At 29.8% G+C, this 18731-nt stretch overlaps 9 protein-coding genes across 9 annotated transcripts; 3 read left to right on the top strand and 6 right to left on the bottom strand.

Annotated features, from left to right (window-relative positions):
* Positions 1-145: 145 nt before the first annotated feature.
* Positions 146-3079, top strand: T551_02702 (uncharacterized protein; the record flags this gene model as incomplete). Its single annotated transcript, XM_018374965.1, has 11 exons — positions 146-167; positions 221-240; positions 291-371; positions 421-499; positions 546-781; positions 830-948; positions 996-1800; positions 1845-2123; positions 2171-2697; positions 2739-2911; positions 2955-3079. 11 exons carry the CDS (start codon positions 146-148, stop codon positions 3077-3079), a joined length of 2466 nt encoding a protein of 821 aa, XP_018228845.1.
* A 545-nt stretch (positions 3080-3624) lies between these two features.
* T551_02701 (uncharacterized protein) lies at positions 3625-4375 on the bottom strand (the record flags this gene model as incomplete). Its single annotated transcript, XM_018374964.1, has 2 exons — positions 3625-3804; positions 4268-4375. The coding sequence occupies 2 exons, from the start codon at positions 4373-4375 to the stop codon at positions 3625-3627; spliced, it is 288 nt and encodes a 95-aa protein (XP_018228844.1).
* A 797-nt stretch (positions 4376-5172) lies between these two features.
* T551_02700 (uncharacterized protein) lies at positions 5173-7494 on the top strand (the record flags this gene model as incomplete). The annotated part of the gene is made up of 6 exons (XM_018374963.1): positions 5173-5214; positions 5960-5998; positions 6040-6615; positions 6660-6749; positions 6806-6946; positions 6988-7494. The coding sequence occupies 6 exons, from the start codon at positions 5173-5175 to the stop codon at positions 7492-7494; spliced, it is 1395 nt and encodes a 464-aa protein (XP_018228843.1).
* Positions 7495-7856: 362 nt separating this feature from the next.
* T551_02699 (uncharacterized protein) lies at positions 7857-8309 on the bottom strand (the record flags this gene model as incomplete). The annotated part of the gene is made up of 1 exon (XM_018374962.1): positions 7857-8309. The coding sequence occupies one exon, from the start codon at positions 8307-8309 to the stop codon at positions 7857-7859; it is 453 nt and encodes a 150-aa protein (XP_018228842.1).
* A 546-nt stretch (positions 8310-8855) lies between these two features.
* Positions 8856-9684, top strand: T551_02698 (3,4-dihydroxy-2-butanone-4-phosphate synthase; the record flags this gene model as incomplete). The annotated part of the gene is made up of 5 exons (XM_018374961.1): positions 8856-8892; positions 8953-9070; positions 9135-9253; positions 9302-9469; positions 9506-9684. The coding sequence occupies 5 exons, from the start codon at positions 8856-8858 to the stop codon at positions 9682-9684; spliced, it is 621 nt and encodes a 206-aa protein (XP_018228841.1).
* A 182-nt stretch (positions 9685-9866) lies between these two features.
* Positions 9867-10206, bottom strand: T551_02697 (uncharacterized protein; the record flags this gene model as incomplete). Its single annotated transcript, XM_018374960.1, has 3 exons — positions 9867-9932; positions 9974-10092; positions 10140-10206. 3 exons carry the CDS (start codon positions 10204-10206, stop codon positions 9867-9869), a joined length of 252 nt encoding a protein of 83 aa, XP_018228840.1.
* Positions 10207-10566: 360 nt separating this feature from the next.
* T551_02696 (uncharacterized protein) lies at positions 10567-13585 on the bottom strand (the record flags this gene model as incomplete). The annotated part of the gene is made up of 3 exons (XM_018374959.1): positions 10567-11009; positions 11059-13147; positions 13193-13585. The coding sequence occupies 3 exons, from the start codon at positions 13583-13585 to the stop codon at positions 10567-10569; spliced, it is 2925 nt and encodes a 974-aa protein (XP_018228839.1).
* Positions 13586-14135: 550 nt separating this feature from the next.
* On the bottom strand, positions 14136-16957 carry T551_02695 (i-AAA protease YME1; the record flags this gene model as incomplete). Its single annotated transcript, XM_018374958.1, has 11 exons — positions 14136-14372; positions 14422-14484; positions 14533-14610; positions 14656-14745; positions 14790-14911; positions 14956-15287; positions 15335-15488; positions 15534-16278; positions 16324-16647; positions 16743-16865; positions 16922-16957. The coding sequence occupies 11 exons, from the start codon at positions 16955-16957 to the stop codon at positions 14136-14138; spliced, it is 2304 nt and encodes a 767-aa protein (XP_018228838.1).
* A 659-nt stretch (positions 16958-17616) lies between these two features.
* On the bottom strand, positions 17617-18710 carry T551_02694 (uncharacterized protein; the record flags this gene model as incomplete). The annotated part of the gene is made up of 4 exons (XM_018374957.1): positions 17617-18199; positions 18245-18324; positions 18372-18563; positions 18618-18710. 4 exons carry the CDS (start codon positions 18708-18710, stop codon positions 17617-17619), a joined length of 948 nt encoding a protein of 315 aa, XP_018228837.1.
* Positions 18711-18731: the final 21 nt, after the last annotated feature.

The raw sequence follows: 18731 nt of genomic DNA, 5'->3' as shown, positions 1-18731 counted from the left end.
TAGTTTTTCTTCTTTTTATATATATTCTTATGATACCCTTAATATTTGTGAATTTCGCGCATGTTGTATCGTTCACTTTTCTATCGATCTGATTTCAACCTTATAATTTCTGTCAAGTTTTATTTGAAGAAAAGACAGAAAAAACATGTCATCTTCTACATTTTATCGTGAGTTTAAGTGTTTATTTAGTCATTTATAAGGCTAATATATTGGATCCTAGGTTCTGAAGAAATATCTTTAGTAATAAGCTAAAAAATAAAAAAAAACTAGTGAATATTGATAATACATAGGTTCAGTTTTATTTTCCTGTAGAAGTGGCAAAATTGACTGTTTCTGCACTTGGAGAACTTGGAATTATTCATTTTCGAGATGTAGAATCATTTGCTGTTTTTTTTTAATCAAGATTTGATGAGATTTTAGTTAAATGTAGATATTAATGTTTTTCAACGAGCATTTGTCAAAGAAATCCGAAAATTAGATGAAGTAGGACGCCAACTACGTATGTACATGTGTATATTGTATCTATATATTTAAATGAAAATAAGGGTTCTTATATGGAGAGATCAAAAAAACAGATATTAAGATATCTTCGGTACGTAGTAATGATAGTGCAACTAAGGCATCGAATCTGCATCAAACAGATGAGTTGTATGAAAAAATTTCATTTTTTGAGAATCGTGTGCGTTGTTTAAATGAATCTTATCAAACATTGGAAAAGCAGTATTTAGAGTTAATAGAATTGCGTCACGTACTTGATGAAACAGACAAAATTTTTAATAAGGTATTTGAAGCCTGTATTCTGTTCTATTTTGTAATTTAATATGCTTAGCAGGATCATAATGCACGAAAAATGTCTACATCAAGTGATCCAGATATGATACCGTTGTTGGAAAGTGATGTCGAGCAAAATCTTATGAATATTCCAGGAATAGTGGGAATAAGTCTTGAGTATTTTTCCTTGAAATTCTGTATGATTTAATCCTTATATTTTATAGCTTTACTGCTGGAGTTATCCCGCGTTCTTGTATATCTGCATTTGAGAGAATTTTATGGAGGGTATTACGCGGGAATCTTTATATGAGCCATGTGGAGATATCAAATCCTATCAATGATCCTGTCACAAGTGAACTTGTTGATAAAGACGTGTTTATTGTATTTTCTCATGGAAAAGAAATTAACAACAAAATTCGGAAGATCTCAGAGAGTTTGGGTGCTACTTTATATGCTGTAGATAATGAATATTCTAAAAGATATACAAGTATACAAGAGACAAATCTTGCTATTGATGATCTTATGTCTATTTTAAAAAATACGAAACAAACTATATATACAGAACTTAGATTAATTGCGGAAAATATAGCTAATTGGATGACGATTATCAGAAAAGAAACTGCAATTTACCAAATTATGAATTTATTTATTTACGATCAAAATCATAAATGTTTAATTAGTGAAGGCTGGTGTCCTACTAATAGTTTACACTTAGTACGAAGTACTTTGAGGAAAGTTACAGAACAAGCATGCATTCAAATGCCATCTATTTTAAATGAAATAAAAACATCAAAAACTCCCCCTACTTATCATCGCACCAACAAATTCACTGAAGGATTTCAAGCAATTATAGATGCTTATGGTGTTGCATCATATAGAGAGGCAAATCCTGGTCTTATAGCTATCGTTACATTTCCTTTTCTATTTGCTATTATGTTTGGGGATTTAGGTCATGGGTTTCTTATGTTCATTGCTGCATTATATTTATGTTTAAATGAAAAAAAACTTGAAAAAAAGAACTATGGAGAGGTAATTTTTGATTTAAATGATATATTTTTACTAATATGTGCAAGATTTTTGATATGGCATTTCATGGGCGTTATATTATACTTTTAATGAGCATATTTTCTATGTATACAGGACTTATTTATAATGACATTTTTTCAAGACCAATGAAATTATTTAAATCTGGTTGGGAATGGCCTAAATCTTCAGAAAATTCTGTTTTATTAGCAAAACAAGTTGGTGTGTATCCATTTGGTATAGATAGTGCCTGGCATGGTTCTGAGAATTCTTTAATATTTATGAATTCGTATAAAATGAAAATGTCTGTTATTCTTGGTGTTATTCATGTAAGTTTGAATTTTTTTAAATTTTAAATAAGATTTATAATTGTTAGATGACATTTTCTCTTATGTTATCACTAACGAATCATATATTTTTTAAATCTTCGTTAGACATTTGGACTCAATTTCTTCCTTCTTTCTTATTTCTTGAGTCTATATTTGGCTATATGGTTTTCGCTATTATATACAAATGGTGTGTTGATTGGTCTAAATCCCAAACACCACCTCCGGGTATTCTCAACATGTTAATTTTTATGTTTTTATCTCCAGGGAAAATTGAAGAACCTTTATATAAAGGACAAGCATATGTACAAGTGTTTCTTCTCTTCATAGCAATAATATGTATTCCATGGATGCTTTTTGCAAAACCATTGATCCTTAAATATGACCATGATCGAGCAATATCTCAGGGATATGAAGGCATTACAAGTCAAGGATCTACTTCATCTAATGATAATGATACAAATGAAACCATTCTTTCAAATGAAATAGATAATCATTTTGATTTCATGGAAGTATTAATTCACCAAATTATTCATACAATCGAGTTTTGTTTAGGTTGTTTATCGCATTGTGCAAGGTAATATAAATACTTGTTTTTCATATTTTAATAAATACTAGTTATTTACGACTTTGGGCTCTGAGTCTTGCACATAATCAATTAAGTGATGTTTTATGGTCTATGACACTAGCAAATGCGTTCAAAAGAACTGGTATTATCGGTGCTATTTCACTAGTTTTTATTTTTGCCTTTTGGTTTGTCTTAACTGTTCTTATTTTATGTTTAATGGAAGGTATGTTTTTCCAATTATTATTACATGTGTTTAAAATAAATAGGTACAAGTGCAATGTTACATTCATTGCGGCTTCATTGGGTTGAGGCAATGTCAAAATTTTATCAGGGTGAAGGTTATGCTTTTGAGCCATTTTCCTTTAAAACCATTGAACAAGAATTCGATTAATGAAATAAGATGATAAGAAAACAGATAGATAATATCATAAAAGTAACAGGATAATGAGGAAAAATAGAAATATAAAAAAATATACAGATAAAAATATGTCAATTATTTATAAACTATGTATTATATTGCGTGTTGTGCATCTTTTGATAAAATACAATCAATTAGTCATAAGAATCAATTATGGTTTTTTCTATGATCACTGCTCATAAATGTGTTTATTAATTACTTAACAGCCATTTTTTAACATCTATGTTAACAATTTATTTCTAATTCTACCCATAACTTTTCAGAAACAACTTGAAGTATTTCTAGATAGCTGTCGGTTCTATCTGTTATTTATTAATAAATATTTAACTTTAAGAAAGACAGAGAATAGCATTAACTAGAGCTTTATTATAATGACAAATATCTTAATATAATAAAACGTTTCTGCATTTAATATTTAATGCTGAGTACTGTTTTAATATTATATATAATATCTTGTCTTAATATTTATTATTTTTTCCCAATACTGAATACATTATCTAAATATTAAACATTTTGTTTCAATATTTAATACTTTTTCTCTGTATTTCATTTGTATTTTTACACACCTTCCATTCACTATTTGTGGCAAATGCAGAAGGTGCACGAGGATTGTCTGATTGAATACGTAATGCACCTGTCAATCGCTGATCACGCGCAATCATTTGCCGATCCCAACGATCTAGGTCATATCGCGGTTTCTATCAAAAAAGTTAGTATAAATAGTGAATATAAAATTGATGAATAGATATAAAAGTACTAAGCACTGAATAAAAATATTGAATAAAAACATTGAATAAAAATACTAAATGCATCAACACTGAATAAATATAATCTGATATATTCATGTACTCAAAAACACTTTAAAAAGTATATTTATTGAGTAAAGATCAAAAATCTTTAACCATTTTTTGACGTGTATTCCAACATGTATTAATCTATATAAATATATGATCCCGACTCTATTGAATTGATCCTTGCTTTTACTAACGTATTTTTAATATATTTTTTAAACAGCTGACTTATTTCCTGATACCATTCAGCACTTTCAGTATTATCTTAAATACTATATAAAATATTATATCCAATTTTATATTCAATTTTATATTTAATCATATACACAGTACTGCTTAGTACTACCCTATTTTTGAAAGCACAACTTACATGGCCGTTGTTTTCAAAATATTGAACTGCTGTAAGCATCCCACCTGTTACTGAAAATAATCCAACAATAATACCAAATGGAATAAGCGCTTCAAATGGAACTGGCATAGGAATAATTACAGAAAATTAAAAATAAAAAACTGAATCCCGTGCTGAAGCAAATATTTTTAAATTTAATAATCTGATAATCTTAATAATTAACCAGATATCTATAAATAACTGGTAAACTGATAAATTAGCAAATGTTGTAATAAATGTTATATTGCAATAAACACAATCTGCAAATCTATTTAATAAACACCGTAAATATGTCTATTTTGCCCCATTAGCTACGTAGTTAATTTTATTAACCCTGAATAACCTGATAAATAACAGAATAAATAAGAAAAAATTTGAAAATAAAGTAAAAACGATTTTGATAAGAATAATTGATGATAAAACTCTAAATAGATTTATAAAAGTAGATTCAGAATATTTTCTGATATTTTTGAAATAAAAGCTTAAACACTATGAATAAGGTAAGTTTTTGCCTCAGAATGCCTCAGAATACAGAGTAAACATGAGCACATATTGCTGTTGTAGATGCACTGTTAATATACAAGTAATACGGATATTTAATACATATAGTACCTGATTCAAAGTCAAATCAAAGCTAAATACATCACTGAGCACTGTATATGCCTATTTAAATGCTATATGCGCGTATTTGGTGATTATATGCGCCTATTTGAGCTCTATTTTGCACTTTTTGTATAGAATAAATATTGCATATATCTCGATATACATACTGATTACGTACAAATGGTTTATATAATGGCACAGAATCACGCATATAGTCCTAATATAGCATCAATTACGTGTTATAGCTCTAATTATGTGTGTATATGTGTGTATATGTGTGTATTATGCATATATTTGAGCAAATCGAAGTGTTTTGCAGACCAGTGGTGCAGAAGATAATTTGATTATACGTATTTAAGTGAAATATGCTTATATACCAGAACGTTAACTGATTAAAGATGAAAATATATAGTATATACAGTATATACAATATATGCAGTTTAGGAGCGGTATAAAATATATAATGGGATATATTACACTATAAAAGACGCGTATGATTGAGTTTTGCTGTATAATTGAACAGTTGAATTAGTTTATGGTGTATCTGATAAAAAATATACAAGTTAATATAGAACGATTAAGAGCATATATAATTGACTATTTAAGGAGATTTTTGGCATAAAATAGGATAATTATAATGGAAATGGAAGGTATAGTGTAATGCAATACATATAACGCGCATATACTATACATATAATACATATATTATGCATATGAAAATATATGACATGCATATAAAGGTGTATAAAGGCATATAATACGCATATTCAGTGAATAGGATGTGAAATATATAAGCAGAATATTAATATGTGCATAAACATATGAGTACAGATATACAATGCATATAATATGCATATAATACAGATATAATACGGGTATATGATACATATATGATACATATATGATACATATGACACATAGAAAGCGTATAGATGAAGTGTATATGGGATAGAAACGTTTGTACGCAGAATATTGCATACATGATATTCATAAGTTGTGTATAGGATGTATTTATGGGTCAAATGGAGAAAAATACATGTATTGCTTAGTTATTATTCATCTACGGCTTAGTTGTTACTTAATGTTACTTATTACTGCTATTTACAGCATGTCTGGGGCAATATTTGAAAATTTTAGTTAATAAAATATAGCAGGAAGGCCAGGAAGAATTAGTTGAACAGGAAAAGACATCAGATATAACAAGTGACCGAGTACTTCGTCCTCGGTATTTAAAATTACCATGGTCAGCTCGTAATGCTCAAGGACGGCGCGTACATGTACAGATTGAGCGTCGATCTCTTGAGAGCCTTTATATTATAATTAAAATTGAATTGAGTATGTTACAGCAGCTTAAATTCAAGGGAAATATAGAGGGGGAAAATGGAGTGTTTAGAAGTATATTTGGAAGATTTTCTGATCTACCATTTGGAGGTATTTTATCAGCAGATGAAGCAGACACGTCAAAAACAGTACCTGAAGAAATAGACCGCGAAGCATTTATTGAAGCAGGAAATAAAGCAGAAAAACTGCGTGCCAATATGTTACAAACAGCTGATATGACAGCGACTTCAGTAACTGGGATCCAGTCGGTTCAATTTGGTAATTTTGAGATTGATGCATGGTACGTTTCGCCATATCCTGAAGAATATAGTCGAAACAGGGTGATTTATATTTGTGAATTTTGTTTAAAATATATGAATAGTGAATATGTTGCTTGGCGACATAGGGTAAGTCACGTGCAGAGTAGCAAGAAACTGATAGAATTATATAGCTAAAATGTCCAATAAAATGTCCTCCAGGTGATGAGATTTACCGAGATGGATCATTGTCTGTGTTTGAAGTGGATGGACGGAAAAGTCCGGTAAGCTTGTGTTTTTTTTAGATTTTGTTTTTTCTTAAAAATTAATAATGGGTTAGATTTATTGTCAGAATCTTTGTCTTCTTGCAAAAATGTTTTTACAATCAAAAACATTGTATTATGATATTGAGCCGTTTTTGTTTTATATTGTGACAGAATATGATGATGTAGGATGCCATTTCATAGGTTATTTTTCTAAAGTAATTACTTTACCAAAAGAGAATTTGCTAATGGAGTAAAGGAAAAACGATCAAGTAGCGATTATAATGTATCTTGTATACTAACACTTCCTATTTACCAACGTAGAGGATATGGTAATTTTTTAATTGAGTTTAGTTATCTTTTAAGTCAACGAGAGGGAAAAGTGGGAACACCAGAGAAACCTTTGTCATATTTAGGATTAATATCATATCGGAATTATTGGAAAATTAGGATGTGTTATGAATTATGCAACTTGAGAGAACCAATTAGTATCCAGGAAATTTCTAAAAGAACATCAATGACGCCAGACGATGTAATTTCTGCATTAGAAAGGTTGGATGCATTAGTACATGATCCTGTTTCAAAAATGTTTGTAATTCGAGTGGATCAAAGTAAACTTCAAGACATATGTAATAAATGGATACAAAAAGGATATCAATCAGTAAAACCTAGTTGCTTAAAATGGGTTCCATTTCTTCAGGGTAAAATATCAGATTTAAAAGAATCGATTAAAATATCATCATTAAAACCAGAAAAACAGAGTTAAAAAACTAATGCCGATGTAATTAAGTTTGATTAAATGAAAGAAGAATTAGTTATGAACCTAATGATTGTTTAAGCAAAACTTTATCTGAAAAGTCGAATCTGGTGGAAATATGTTAAATGAATTAAGTTCCGACAAGATCAGACAAAATTTAGCAATTTAAAGCATAGTCTCTTTCAGCTAAAACATTATAACTTTAAATCAAAAATAACTTAACCGTATTTGATTAACTGCATGTATATATATATTTATATACTTACCTAAGGTTTCTAGAATATCCTCTAGCTATTTCTGATGTAGGTGTGTTTTAACAAATATATTTTCTAATCCACAACTAATTAAATACATTTACATGTAGATAATGATTAATTAGATGCATCATCTGATCGACTTTTTTTTTTCTTTTTCGAATGTTTTTTTGAGTCATCTTTAGAATGTTTTCTCTTCAACTCATCTTTAAGATGTTTTTTCTTCGGTTCATCCTTGGAATGCTTTTCTTTTGATTCATCTTTAGAGTGTTTTTTTTTCTTTGATCGCTTTTCTTTCTCATTTTCTGGTAGTTGAATATCTTTTACATCATATGTTTCAAGATGCTGTAGAATTTTATACAGCTGGGCGTTTGCTCCTGCATTCTGTAGTACCATACGGATCTCAAGTGAGCCGTTTGTGCTTGTTTGTTGTGATACATGGGTGTTTGGTCGAGTTGCTTTTCCTAAATATTCAGATAAAAATGCTGCAGAATCAACAATATTTAAACATGTTGTAGATTTGGCATCCAGAATTGGCGGTATTGTACATGATACTGCATCAAATAACATACTATGTTTTCTTTATGACCAGTTACATTGAGAAACCTTTTATTATACTTTTTATTAATTATTTCACGAGATGTTTTTACGAACCGTTTTATATATTAATATTAATATTTCATCTCAAAAACTCTTTTTTTCACACTTTAGTAAATAAAATATTAACTAAGAATACAGTTTAAAAGATTTATAAGGCTTTACAAGGCTCTGTATAATGAATGAATATTATATAGTTAAAAAGTATTTGTGGTTTATATAATATACATGGTATATATATTTAATACATATAGTATTTATACTTTATGTTTAAATCTATTTACAAATATATTTAGGCATTACTCCGTGTACTGTATATATCGACTCAGTACAATATCACATAACATATATTATGAACATATAATGGATATATAAACTGTATATTGTATGTATAATATAAATAATATAAATATTTACATTATTTTAGGAATATCAATCGATTTTTGTTAATTTTTGGGTATTTTGACAGATATTTTAAAAAGATTTTGTAGCACAAAAACTTGATTCCTTAAAATTTAAATGTTTGATTCAATTGAAGCAGCATTAGATGATTTCCGTAAGATTTCATAAATTCTAAGCAATGGAAGATGGTATAGTAATTCTTATTTTTGTTTAGGAGTGGGGCGTTTTGTTATTATAATGGATGATGAAACACGTGAAAATGAGGGAGATTTAGTGCTTGCAGCACAGTATATGACTCCTGAGAAGATGGCATTTATGGTTCGATATACAAGGTACGATACTGTGTCTTTTAAAGAGATTTTGGGGCGTTTTGGAAGAGATTTTGACGTTTTTAAGTGGACTTGTTTGTGTACCATTAACAGCGGAGCGTTTGGATTTATTAGATATTCCTATGATGGTTGCATGCAACACAGACAAAATGAAAACGGCATATACAGTAACAGTTGATTTTAATGGTATTTGGGGATGTTTTTTGTAAAAAAAAAAATTAAATCTATGGACAGAAACATCAACCGGAATATCAGCACGAGATCGTGCTTTGACAGTTCGAATGCTTGTTGATCCTTCTGTAACGGATCCTCAGTTGTTTAATCGTCCTGGACATGTACTTCCATTAAAAGCAAGAGAAGGCGGTGTGCTTGTTAGACAGGGACATACAGAAGCTGCCATTGGTATATCTAGTTTATAAAAAATAAACTAATACTAAGATGCAGACATGTGTAAGCTAAGTGGGCTACATCTAGGTGCAGCAATATGTGAACTTGTAAAGGAAGATGGTTCTATGTCACGAAGAGATGATTGTTTAATTTTTTCGAAAGAATATAATATTAGGATTATTACAATTCATTCGCTGATTGAATATATTCAATCAAAGAATGAAAAATAACATAAAATAATGAAAAATGGTTTTATCATATCTTTGTTGCTAAGATCTAGGTTGATTGCTATAGTAACGCCGTCTGTTGCTATGAAATGATATCAACATCTGTTTGTATCATACTTATGTATGTTTAAAGCAACAGATGCTTTATATATGTGTATTTATCCTTTTTGTATATGTCTTTTGCTTTATAACAATTTTTTGAGACGGGCAAGATGATAGTTAATAGTATTTACTGGTTTAGTTTTTTGAATCTATAAAAAGATAAATTGAATTACAATAATGTATAATTTACCTTCTTTTCCATGCACTTTTTCAATGCATTTGCAAAGGCTTCGCAAAGTACATTATCAGGTTTATTTCCGTGACTTGCCCAGCATCCGAGCATAGCAGCCATTTCGGCAGTACATGGATCTAATAAAAAATGAAAAAATATATAAGAATGATTTCCTGGCACAAACGGATATTGTAAGTCTTCTTAGGCTTTACTTTAAGTCTTTTTAGCGAAAAATGAGAAACCGTTGGCATTTTTTCATTTTTTTATGGTTTCGGTATTATAAAAATTTGAAGAAAAATATATTTAAAAGTCAGAAGTTAATTTAAATGATTTGAAGATATTTTTGATTTCTAAAAATCTAAGATATGAAATATGTATAATAATAAATTGTTCTAAAAGGAAAAATCATAAGTTTTATTTAATTTATAGCGTCACTTTACATTCTATGCTAAAAATCAGACTTAATATATATTAGTAGTCAAATCTTGTTGATAAACAATATTCCTATGTTAGTAATATTAGATAAACAGTTCGTACTTAGATTTATTTTAAATAATATTTCAAGAGAAAAATGTTTGACGCTTAAAAATTGAAAAAATAATGCAACCTGATTAGACTACATCACTATTTATTTGAATCAAATCATCCATTAAAATAGTATTATCGACAACAATTCGTCGACCCCTTTCTTCTTCAGGTACACCATCTGCTGCTGCACCAAAATCTAAAACTTCGATATAAGTAACATGATCTCTTTGTACTGCAGCAACACAACGACGCTCATCAAATCGAACTTGCCAAACTCCCGATAAATCAGTAAGTATGTTGGTTACAAAACGACCTGTTCGGACATCCCACATCTTAAGAAGTCCATCACTGCCACTAATTACTTTATTTTCATCGTGCTGGAAGCATGTTATAGCCCCTGTATGTGCAGAAAGTACATGTATACATTTTCCTGTGTCTGGATCCCATATTCGTAATGTAGAATCCGCTGCTGCTGATACCAAATAATCATATGAAAGGTCCAAAAGACCTACTAAAGAACTATGGCCTATAATATTTAATCAATACTTGCTAATAATTATTAAATATTGAGAAACCTTCTAATGTCCAAAGACACGTGCCTGTTTTAAGACTCCAAACTTTTACTTTCCAATCCATACTTCCACTTACACATCTATTTCGTTTTGGATCTATTACTACGCTATATACTTTTTGAGAATGTCCAACTAGTCTCCATATACATTCACCAGTAGAAACTCTCCAAACTCGAACTGTACTATCATAACTTCCACTGACCAAAATATTATTATATCCGGAAACTGCCCTTACAGAATTTGTATGACCAATTAAAGTTCTTATATAATAAGGATTAATAGAAACACTAGTACTTTCTGCAGTAGCTTCATTTGGAGAGGATGGGGGCGATGGTCTATAATGAGCGTCACCAGGCTGTGGAAGTCTCCATACGCGCAAAGTAGAATCTCGAGATCCAGTTACAATTAGCGATGTATTTATTTGTTTTTTAATTCCATTGTGAATAACTTCTATGTTTATAGACGTTAAAATTTGAAGGCAACGAACTGTTGATATATGTCCTTCGAAAATTTGTGTACATTCACCTTTTGCAATATCCCAGACACGTACTGTACGATCTGTAGAGCCTGATACAAGAGTATTCCCCAAATACTGTAATGCCCATACGCCTCCTTCATGACCTTGTAATCTTCTTCGAAGTCTTCCTGTTGATGTATCATAAACGTTTATACTACTATCATCAGATCCTGTAATAATTTTATCTGCATCAAATTGTAAACATGTAACAACATTTCGACCATGCCCTCGAAATGAAATATGCCGTGGTTTTATATTAGGATTCATCCAATTCTTCCGAATAATATGGTGTTTTTTATACAATGTTTTAAATAAATACTGTTTTGGAAAAGTAAAATGATTTTCTTTATTTTTTATTTCTTCAAAATGTTTTTCTGTGGTTCCTTGACATTCTATAGGAGTATATTTTTTATCTTGTATGTTTTGAAATTTTCCAAATTTTTTAATTTTAGAGAACGTAATATTTGAATTAGTACATGGGATATTTTTTATTTCTTTTAGCATACGAAATGATGTATTATTTGAACTTATATGTTGAAAATGCCAACCTTCATATATAACTTGATCAAGCTCGTTTTCCCGCAATTTAAATCCATCTGCTTCAAAACGCAATTTCCAAATCCATTCATCTGTATCAACAATTTGTTTCCACTTTTTTGATACTTGAGACGCACGACAAAGAGATTTTATATCTAAATCTTTTAAAATGTTAAGTGCTAATTCAAATGGTAGAAGAGCAAGAAAATCCCGTTTAAGAGCTGGATTAACTACACTAGCAACAACTTGCAAAGTTGTCTTATTACATCGACGAAGTAAATGATGTATAAGATATGTTTGAACATTAGGTGGCAAATTATCAAAAATATTCAAAATTTCCGGAATTCGAATTATTGAATTCCCTTGACCTGATAAAACAAGCACATTGTTGATTTCTTTTGGATCTATTTGTTCATGAGTACTTTTTTCACTTTCATCACTGATAGTTTCAGGGGTATTCAAGCCATTTTTTTCTGTTGTAAGACAAGATTCATTCGCGTAATTTAAAGTAGTTATACGTGGTGAAAGAGATGGTGAAGGAAGTGGAAGAAATTGATGAGATGATAAATTAGATTCAATAGAAGACTGATTTTGAAAATCACCTAAATCGTTAGAAATTATATGATCATGAACTGCATCATTTATATTATTTCTGTGAATATTTTTATCCAAATCTAAATTATGTATATTTTTTGCAGAAACATTATCATTATTAGAAATATTTAAAGAAAGTGTGTCATTTGTATTATGAAAACTTTTTGTTTCAATATCAGAAGATAGTTTCTTTCTAATATATTTAGATTCATCTTTAGATGTAGCTAAAGTGTTAGACGTTTGCCGTTCTTGATATAAAATCGTAGAATTGGTATGTACTGTTTGAAATGATTCAGATAATGAAGAATCAGTTTCTAGAATTGATTCTTTTTTTTCTTTTTCTATGAGCTCTGTAGTTTTCTGTTTTAAAGGATGATCATAATTTTCTGTGATAGTTATTGTGACTTCATTGTTTTTTTTAAGACGTTCAATATCTTTTTGCAACTACAAAGTGTTAAAATTCTATCAAAATACTTTTTTGAGTATTACTTCTTGAAGTGATTCATATGGATCCTCACTTTCACGAAAATATGCAGGTTTTCCATCAATATCAAAACAAAACCGTTTTAAGCAAGCAGGTGTAGGAACATTATAAAGTGGATATTGTTTTGAATCAAAATCATGTTTCTTCTTGGGCGGATAAAACACAATAGGTGGAAAATTTGTAGTAGTTGTAGTAGTTGTTGTTACGACTGTTGTATGTGTAATAGGTCCAAATGAAAATTTAGCAACAGTTGGAGCATCTGTATATACCATTTTGTCTGATTCTGATGCATAGCATGTATGTGATGATCGTTCCAGTCCTGGTATTGTAGTCATGCATGTTTGATTATTTTTTACAGATATAGGCTGTGTAGAATTGGATAATAAAGGTGTTTCCATTCTTTTAAGTATATAAATTTAAACTTGAATGCACATTAACTTAAATTACCAATTAGCTACGTATATATAACAATTAATCTTTACTTATCAGACAATTTTTCTTAAATACACTGATTTTGACGTTTTTTTTCTGGAAAAAAAAGACTGCTTTTTTAAATACAAATATATATAATACCCAAAAGTTATTTTTCCTCAATATTTGGCTTTATTCTTTAAATTTTCTTTTTTTTGTTTTGTGGATGTTTAGAGGGGGTTAGAAAATGGGAGAGGGTGAATTAGCTACGATATACAAAGCATAGAAAAAAGTGGATATATAACGCGTATGAAAGAAGACAAAAATACATATAAATATAAGATAAAATAAGCTAAAGGTTACAATGAGATAATAAGAAATTAAGAAAATGCTTGATTTTAATTTTTAAATGAATAACAGAAATTAAAATATCTGAGTATGTTTTTATTAATAGAGTATATTTTAGTTTTAAGTATTATACATAAATGAGGCTTGAAAATAGATAAATGTTTGAATTAAGTAGATGTGCCTATATTTTTACTCTAAATGATCAATTTTTTCACCACGAACAACTTTTTCTATTTCTTCAGAAGTCAGTGTTTCAAATTCAATAAGAGCTTTAGCAAGCCGATCTAATTCCTTTTTATGTGTTTTAAGAATGTTTGTTGCACGAGCTTGTGCTTCTTCTAAAAGTGTTTTTATTTCTGATTCCACAAGTGCTTTTGTAGAAGATGACAAACGTGATAAATCTTGATCATATGCAACAGGACCCACCTAAAAGAGAGTATTAAAACAAAAAGACAATAAACAAATGTTTTAGGACCTTATCGCTCATTCCATATTGTGTCACCATTGCTTTTGCTATAGCAGTAGCATTTTGAATATCCTTTTTGCTCATGTTAATACAATTACACAAATTTAAGAATAACTATACGCTTAATGATCCTGATGTGATATTTTCTTTTCCAAGTGTAAGCTCTTCAGCAACTCGTCCGCCCATTGCAACATCAATCTTATTCGAAATTAACAAAAACTATTGAAAAATTATAATGTTTACTTTGGCTAAAAATTCTTTTTTAGATTCACTATCTTTATCCATATCTGGTAATTGCATAACCATACCAAGAGAATTTCCACGAGGTATAATCTAGAACAATTTAACTAAATTTTTAAAATTATAAGTTAAAATACTGTCGCTTTGTGCAATTTCATTGCGCCTGGAGTATATAAAGCTACAAGAGCATGTCCTCCTTCATGATATGCAGTATTTCTTTTACTTTCTTCTGTAATAAATGCACTTTTACGTTCAGTTCCTTCAACATTAAAAATATTACTTTATAATACATAGTTTGTATACCCATAAGAATTTTATCCCGAGCCCATTCAAAATCTTTCATTGAAACTGATGTAGAATTTGATTTACTACTTCTTATTGCCGCTTGATTTACTAGATTTTGAAGATCTGCACCTGAAAAACCTGGAGTGCCTCTAGCCAAAATAGTAAGGTCAATATCTTGAGCTATTTTTATTTTTTTTGTATGATGTTTAAGAATACTAAGTCTTCCTCGAACATCAGGTAAAGGAACAACAACGTGTTTATCAAAACGACCAGGACGAGTAAGTGCGGGATCTAAAGATTCCGGAAAATTTGTTGCTGCCATAATAACAACACCTTCTTTATTTGAGAAACTTATGCATATTATTATAGTTATATATATACATGTATAATAACTCACCCGTCCAATTCTACCAATAATTGATTTAGCGTTTGTTTTATATAAGCGGAATCTTTTGGATTCCTTTTGCTCCCTATAGCATCTAATTCATCAATAAATACAATACTTGGCGATTTCTCTTTTGCTATATTAAATAACTCACGCACACGTTTTGCTTATATTAGTGTTAAAATTGTTTAAAATATAATTAAATACATACCACCAATTCCAACATACATTTCATCAAATTCACTACCACCCATGAAAAAAAAAGAAACACCTGCTTCTTTTGCGACGGCTTTCGCAAGCATAGTTTTCCCTGTCCCAGGAGGACCTATAAGTAATACACCTTTAGGAAGTTTCCCTCCTAGTGCTGTAAATTTTTGTGGATTTTTTAAAAAATCAACCACTTCTTGAAGCTCTTCTTTTGCTTCATCAACTCCGCAAATATCATTAAATTTCACATCCGGTAAATTATCACCAGAAGCTTCAATATCTTGAGATTTACTTATTGATCGTAGTACACCTGCACTCTCTGCAAATATTGAAGACAATAAAAGAAATATATATCCAACAAAAGTAAATGATAAAAGAAATCGAGCCCATTTAAAAATTTTAGCTTGTCGTGATTCCTCTGTGATAACGTAAATTGGATTCTTCTTACTATCTTCTGAAAAGGATTGGAACATAGACTTGTATGGAAGATTAAATGAAGAGTGTTTATTAAAAGTATTTTTTGATTTTTCTTGAGTATTTGAAAAAATATTGTTAGAATTTTGCGCAATGCTAGAAGAGGATGCATCTTGAGGATCAGTGTTTATATATCTTCGCACAATCAACGCTTTTTCCAACTGTCCAGTATTTTCTAGTGCTTTTGCATACATCAAATCACAATCTTTATTTCTTGCTGCTCCGGAGCGTTCATAATGTGATATTATGAATTCAGGATAAGTATTTAATAATGCCTATTTAATTATAAATAATATACTGTTAAATAGACAGCAAAATACCTTGTAAAATGCATATTGTTGTTTAGGATCGTCAATGTATGTATTTGCTTTTTCTTCCAAATCTGCAAGATAGCGATTATGATTTTGACTCGAAGATCTATAACATTTCACATATAAAACAGGACATAAATTTAAGTATGTTTTTAAAGAATGCGAGTTTTTAGATAAGCATGATTCTGAATGTTTTGCTTTTGTAAATGACTGAAGAGTTGAATATGATCGATATGGCACAAGTATGGAAATCTTGAACCTATTATGCTGAGAAAATGCCTTCTCCAAACCAGATTTTGTAGCTTTATCTTCATAATATTTTTTTTTGTAAAACTTATACATTAAATATTCAAAATTTGTTTTCAAGTATTTAGGTATTAAAAAAAAATTCTTCAATTAGAAAATGCTGAAAAATACACTTGTCTTACTGTATTTTTTAACTCATATGCATTATTTTTTAAAAATCTGCGACATTTTATTTTTTTTGTAAGAACATAATCTCCAGAAAGAAGTGATAATGAATTGATAAAACCTAAATAAGGAGCAATAAACTATAGGAATAAATATGATATTCTAACAATTTATGTAAAATAAGCAGAAATTGTACCTTATGAGATGTTTTAATGATTATTTTATTGTTCATTTGATGATTTTTTTATTACAAATAAAAAGTTCGTGATTAAAAATCGATAAAATACTGATTTTGAGTGGATAACAGAACAGATAAATAATTTGTACAATTTGTACATAAAAATATATAAAGACATATTTAATGTGTTCTTTAGTAACTTTATATGTTTTAAATAAGAAAAGCATATATTTTTTACAAATAATGGACGAAATATTTATAAATATAGTAAAAATAAAATGAAAATTATGCTTGTATAATAAAACCAATATAAAGAACAAAATTTTTAGTTAGTCTGTAGTGCTATTTTTATATTATTAAATATGTATTGTATTTAATAAAACAAAAATTTAATGAAGACATGTGACACTAGTGAAACAGTATAGTACATTTAGATTAAAACAATCTAAAAATGTAAAATCAGATAGTATCAAGGTCTTAAAGATGAATGATAATATATATAGTCTTAATAAAAATAATAGATATTTTGAAATAAAAATTTGTTTCGACATAAATATTATAAAATCATGAAAATATGATTTCAAGTCCAATTATCTAAAAAAAAATAGCAGATGACTGTATAATAGTGTTTGAATTCCTCCTATGATTTACGAATTTACTAAAAAACTAGTCGCCAACCATTAGTTTAACCCTGATATTTAAATGAAAACAATTCAAACATGAGTATTAAATATACTAGATGGTGTAAGATTATTGGAGTCTTTTGGCCACTCCCAGAGTGATGCTTCTTCTTGAACAAGACCCAATTGAGGAGAAGGATATTCATACTGTGTAGGAGATAGGTTTGCATTGGATACCATTTGGGATTGATAATCAAATAAATAATTATCTGACTGTTTTTGAGAACATGTTGACATAGAAGGCGACATTGTATTGTTGAGTGCAAATGACGGCTGATAATATGGCAAATAACCATACTGTGACGGTGTATAAACAATAGATTGTGGTGATGAGTGGTCCAAATCATCATCAATATCCCTTATTACAGACGACTGAGGCGTAAGCGGCTCATATTGCGTTGGCGCTGTATAATGCATGGACATAGACGATAACATTTGCGGTGTATAATGTTGATAGTTTGGATCCTTAAAAACATCCTTTATAAAAAATGGACGAGATACATCCTGTGTAATATAGGAGGATCCGTTCAAAACATTCACATCAATTTCATCTGTTTTTACTCGATTATGATGAGCACGCCGGATGTGTTTTGTAAGTGTAGTTTTACGACAAAAACTTGAAACGTTTATTCAAATTGTATCACAACATACAAATGCATACCTTTTCAAGCATGTAGTATATTCACAAATATACGGCCGTTTTCCCGTATGAATCCGGCGATGACGTGCCAGTGAACTAGACTATACCCATTAAATTACATGCTGAAAAATATAAACCATATATTTACATCACTAAAACATTTCCCACAACCCGGCCATTCACAAACATGTGGGCGTTCACCCGTATGCACCCGTTCATGCACAGTCAATGCCGACCGCTGAATAAACGATTTGCCACAGTAAGGATAATTACATAAATAGGGACGCTCGTTGGTATGGATTCTTTTGTGTCGAACAAGATCTGACCTGCGTCCAAATTCCTACCATATATAAGCCACCAATACACAAAATGCCCTCCATAGTGCTTTGTTAACCTTTGCACATCCCTCCCACGTACATATATAAGGACGGGAACCACTCCCCCGGTGACGGTTATGCTTAAGATTAATCAATTCCAAGATATCCATGGCAAGTCTTCCAGAGACCTG

This window comes from Pneumocystis jirovecii (assembly GCF_001477535.1).
Source record: "Pneumocystis jirovecii RU7 chromosome Unknown supercont1.12, whole genome shotgun sequence".
NCBI classification, from domain to species: Eukaryota; Fungi; Ascomycota; class Pneumocystomycetes; order Pneumocystales; family Pneumocystaceae; genus Pneumocystis; species Pneumocystis jirovecii.
Note: the sequence above shows the minus strand (reverse complement) of the source record. Positions and strands in the feature narration are given on the sequence as shown.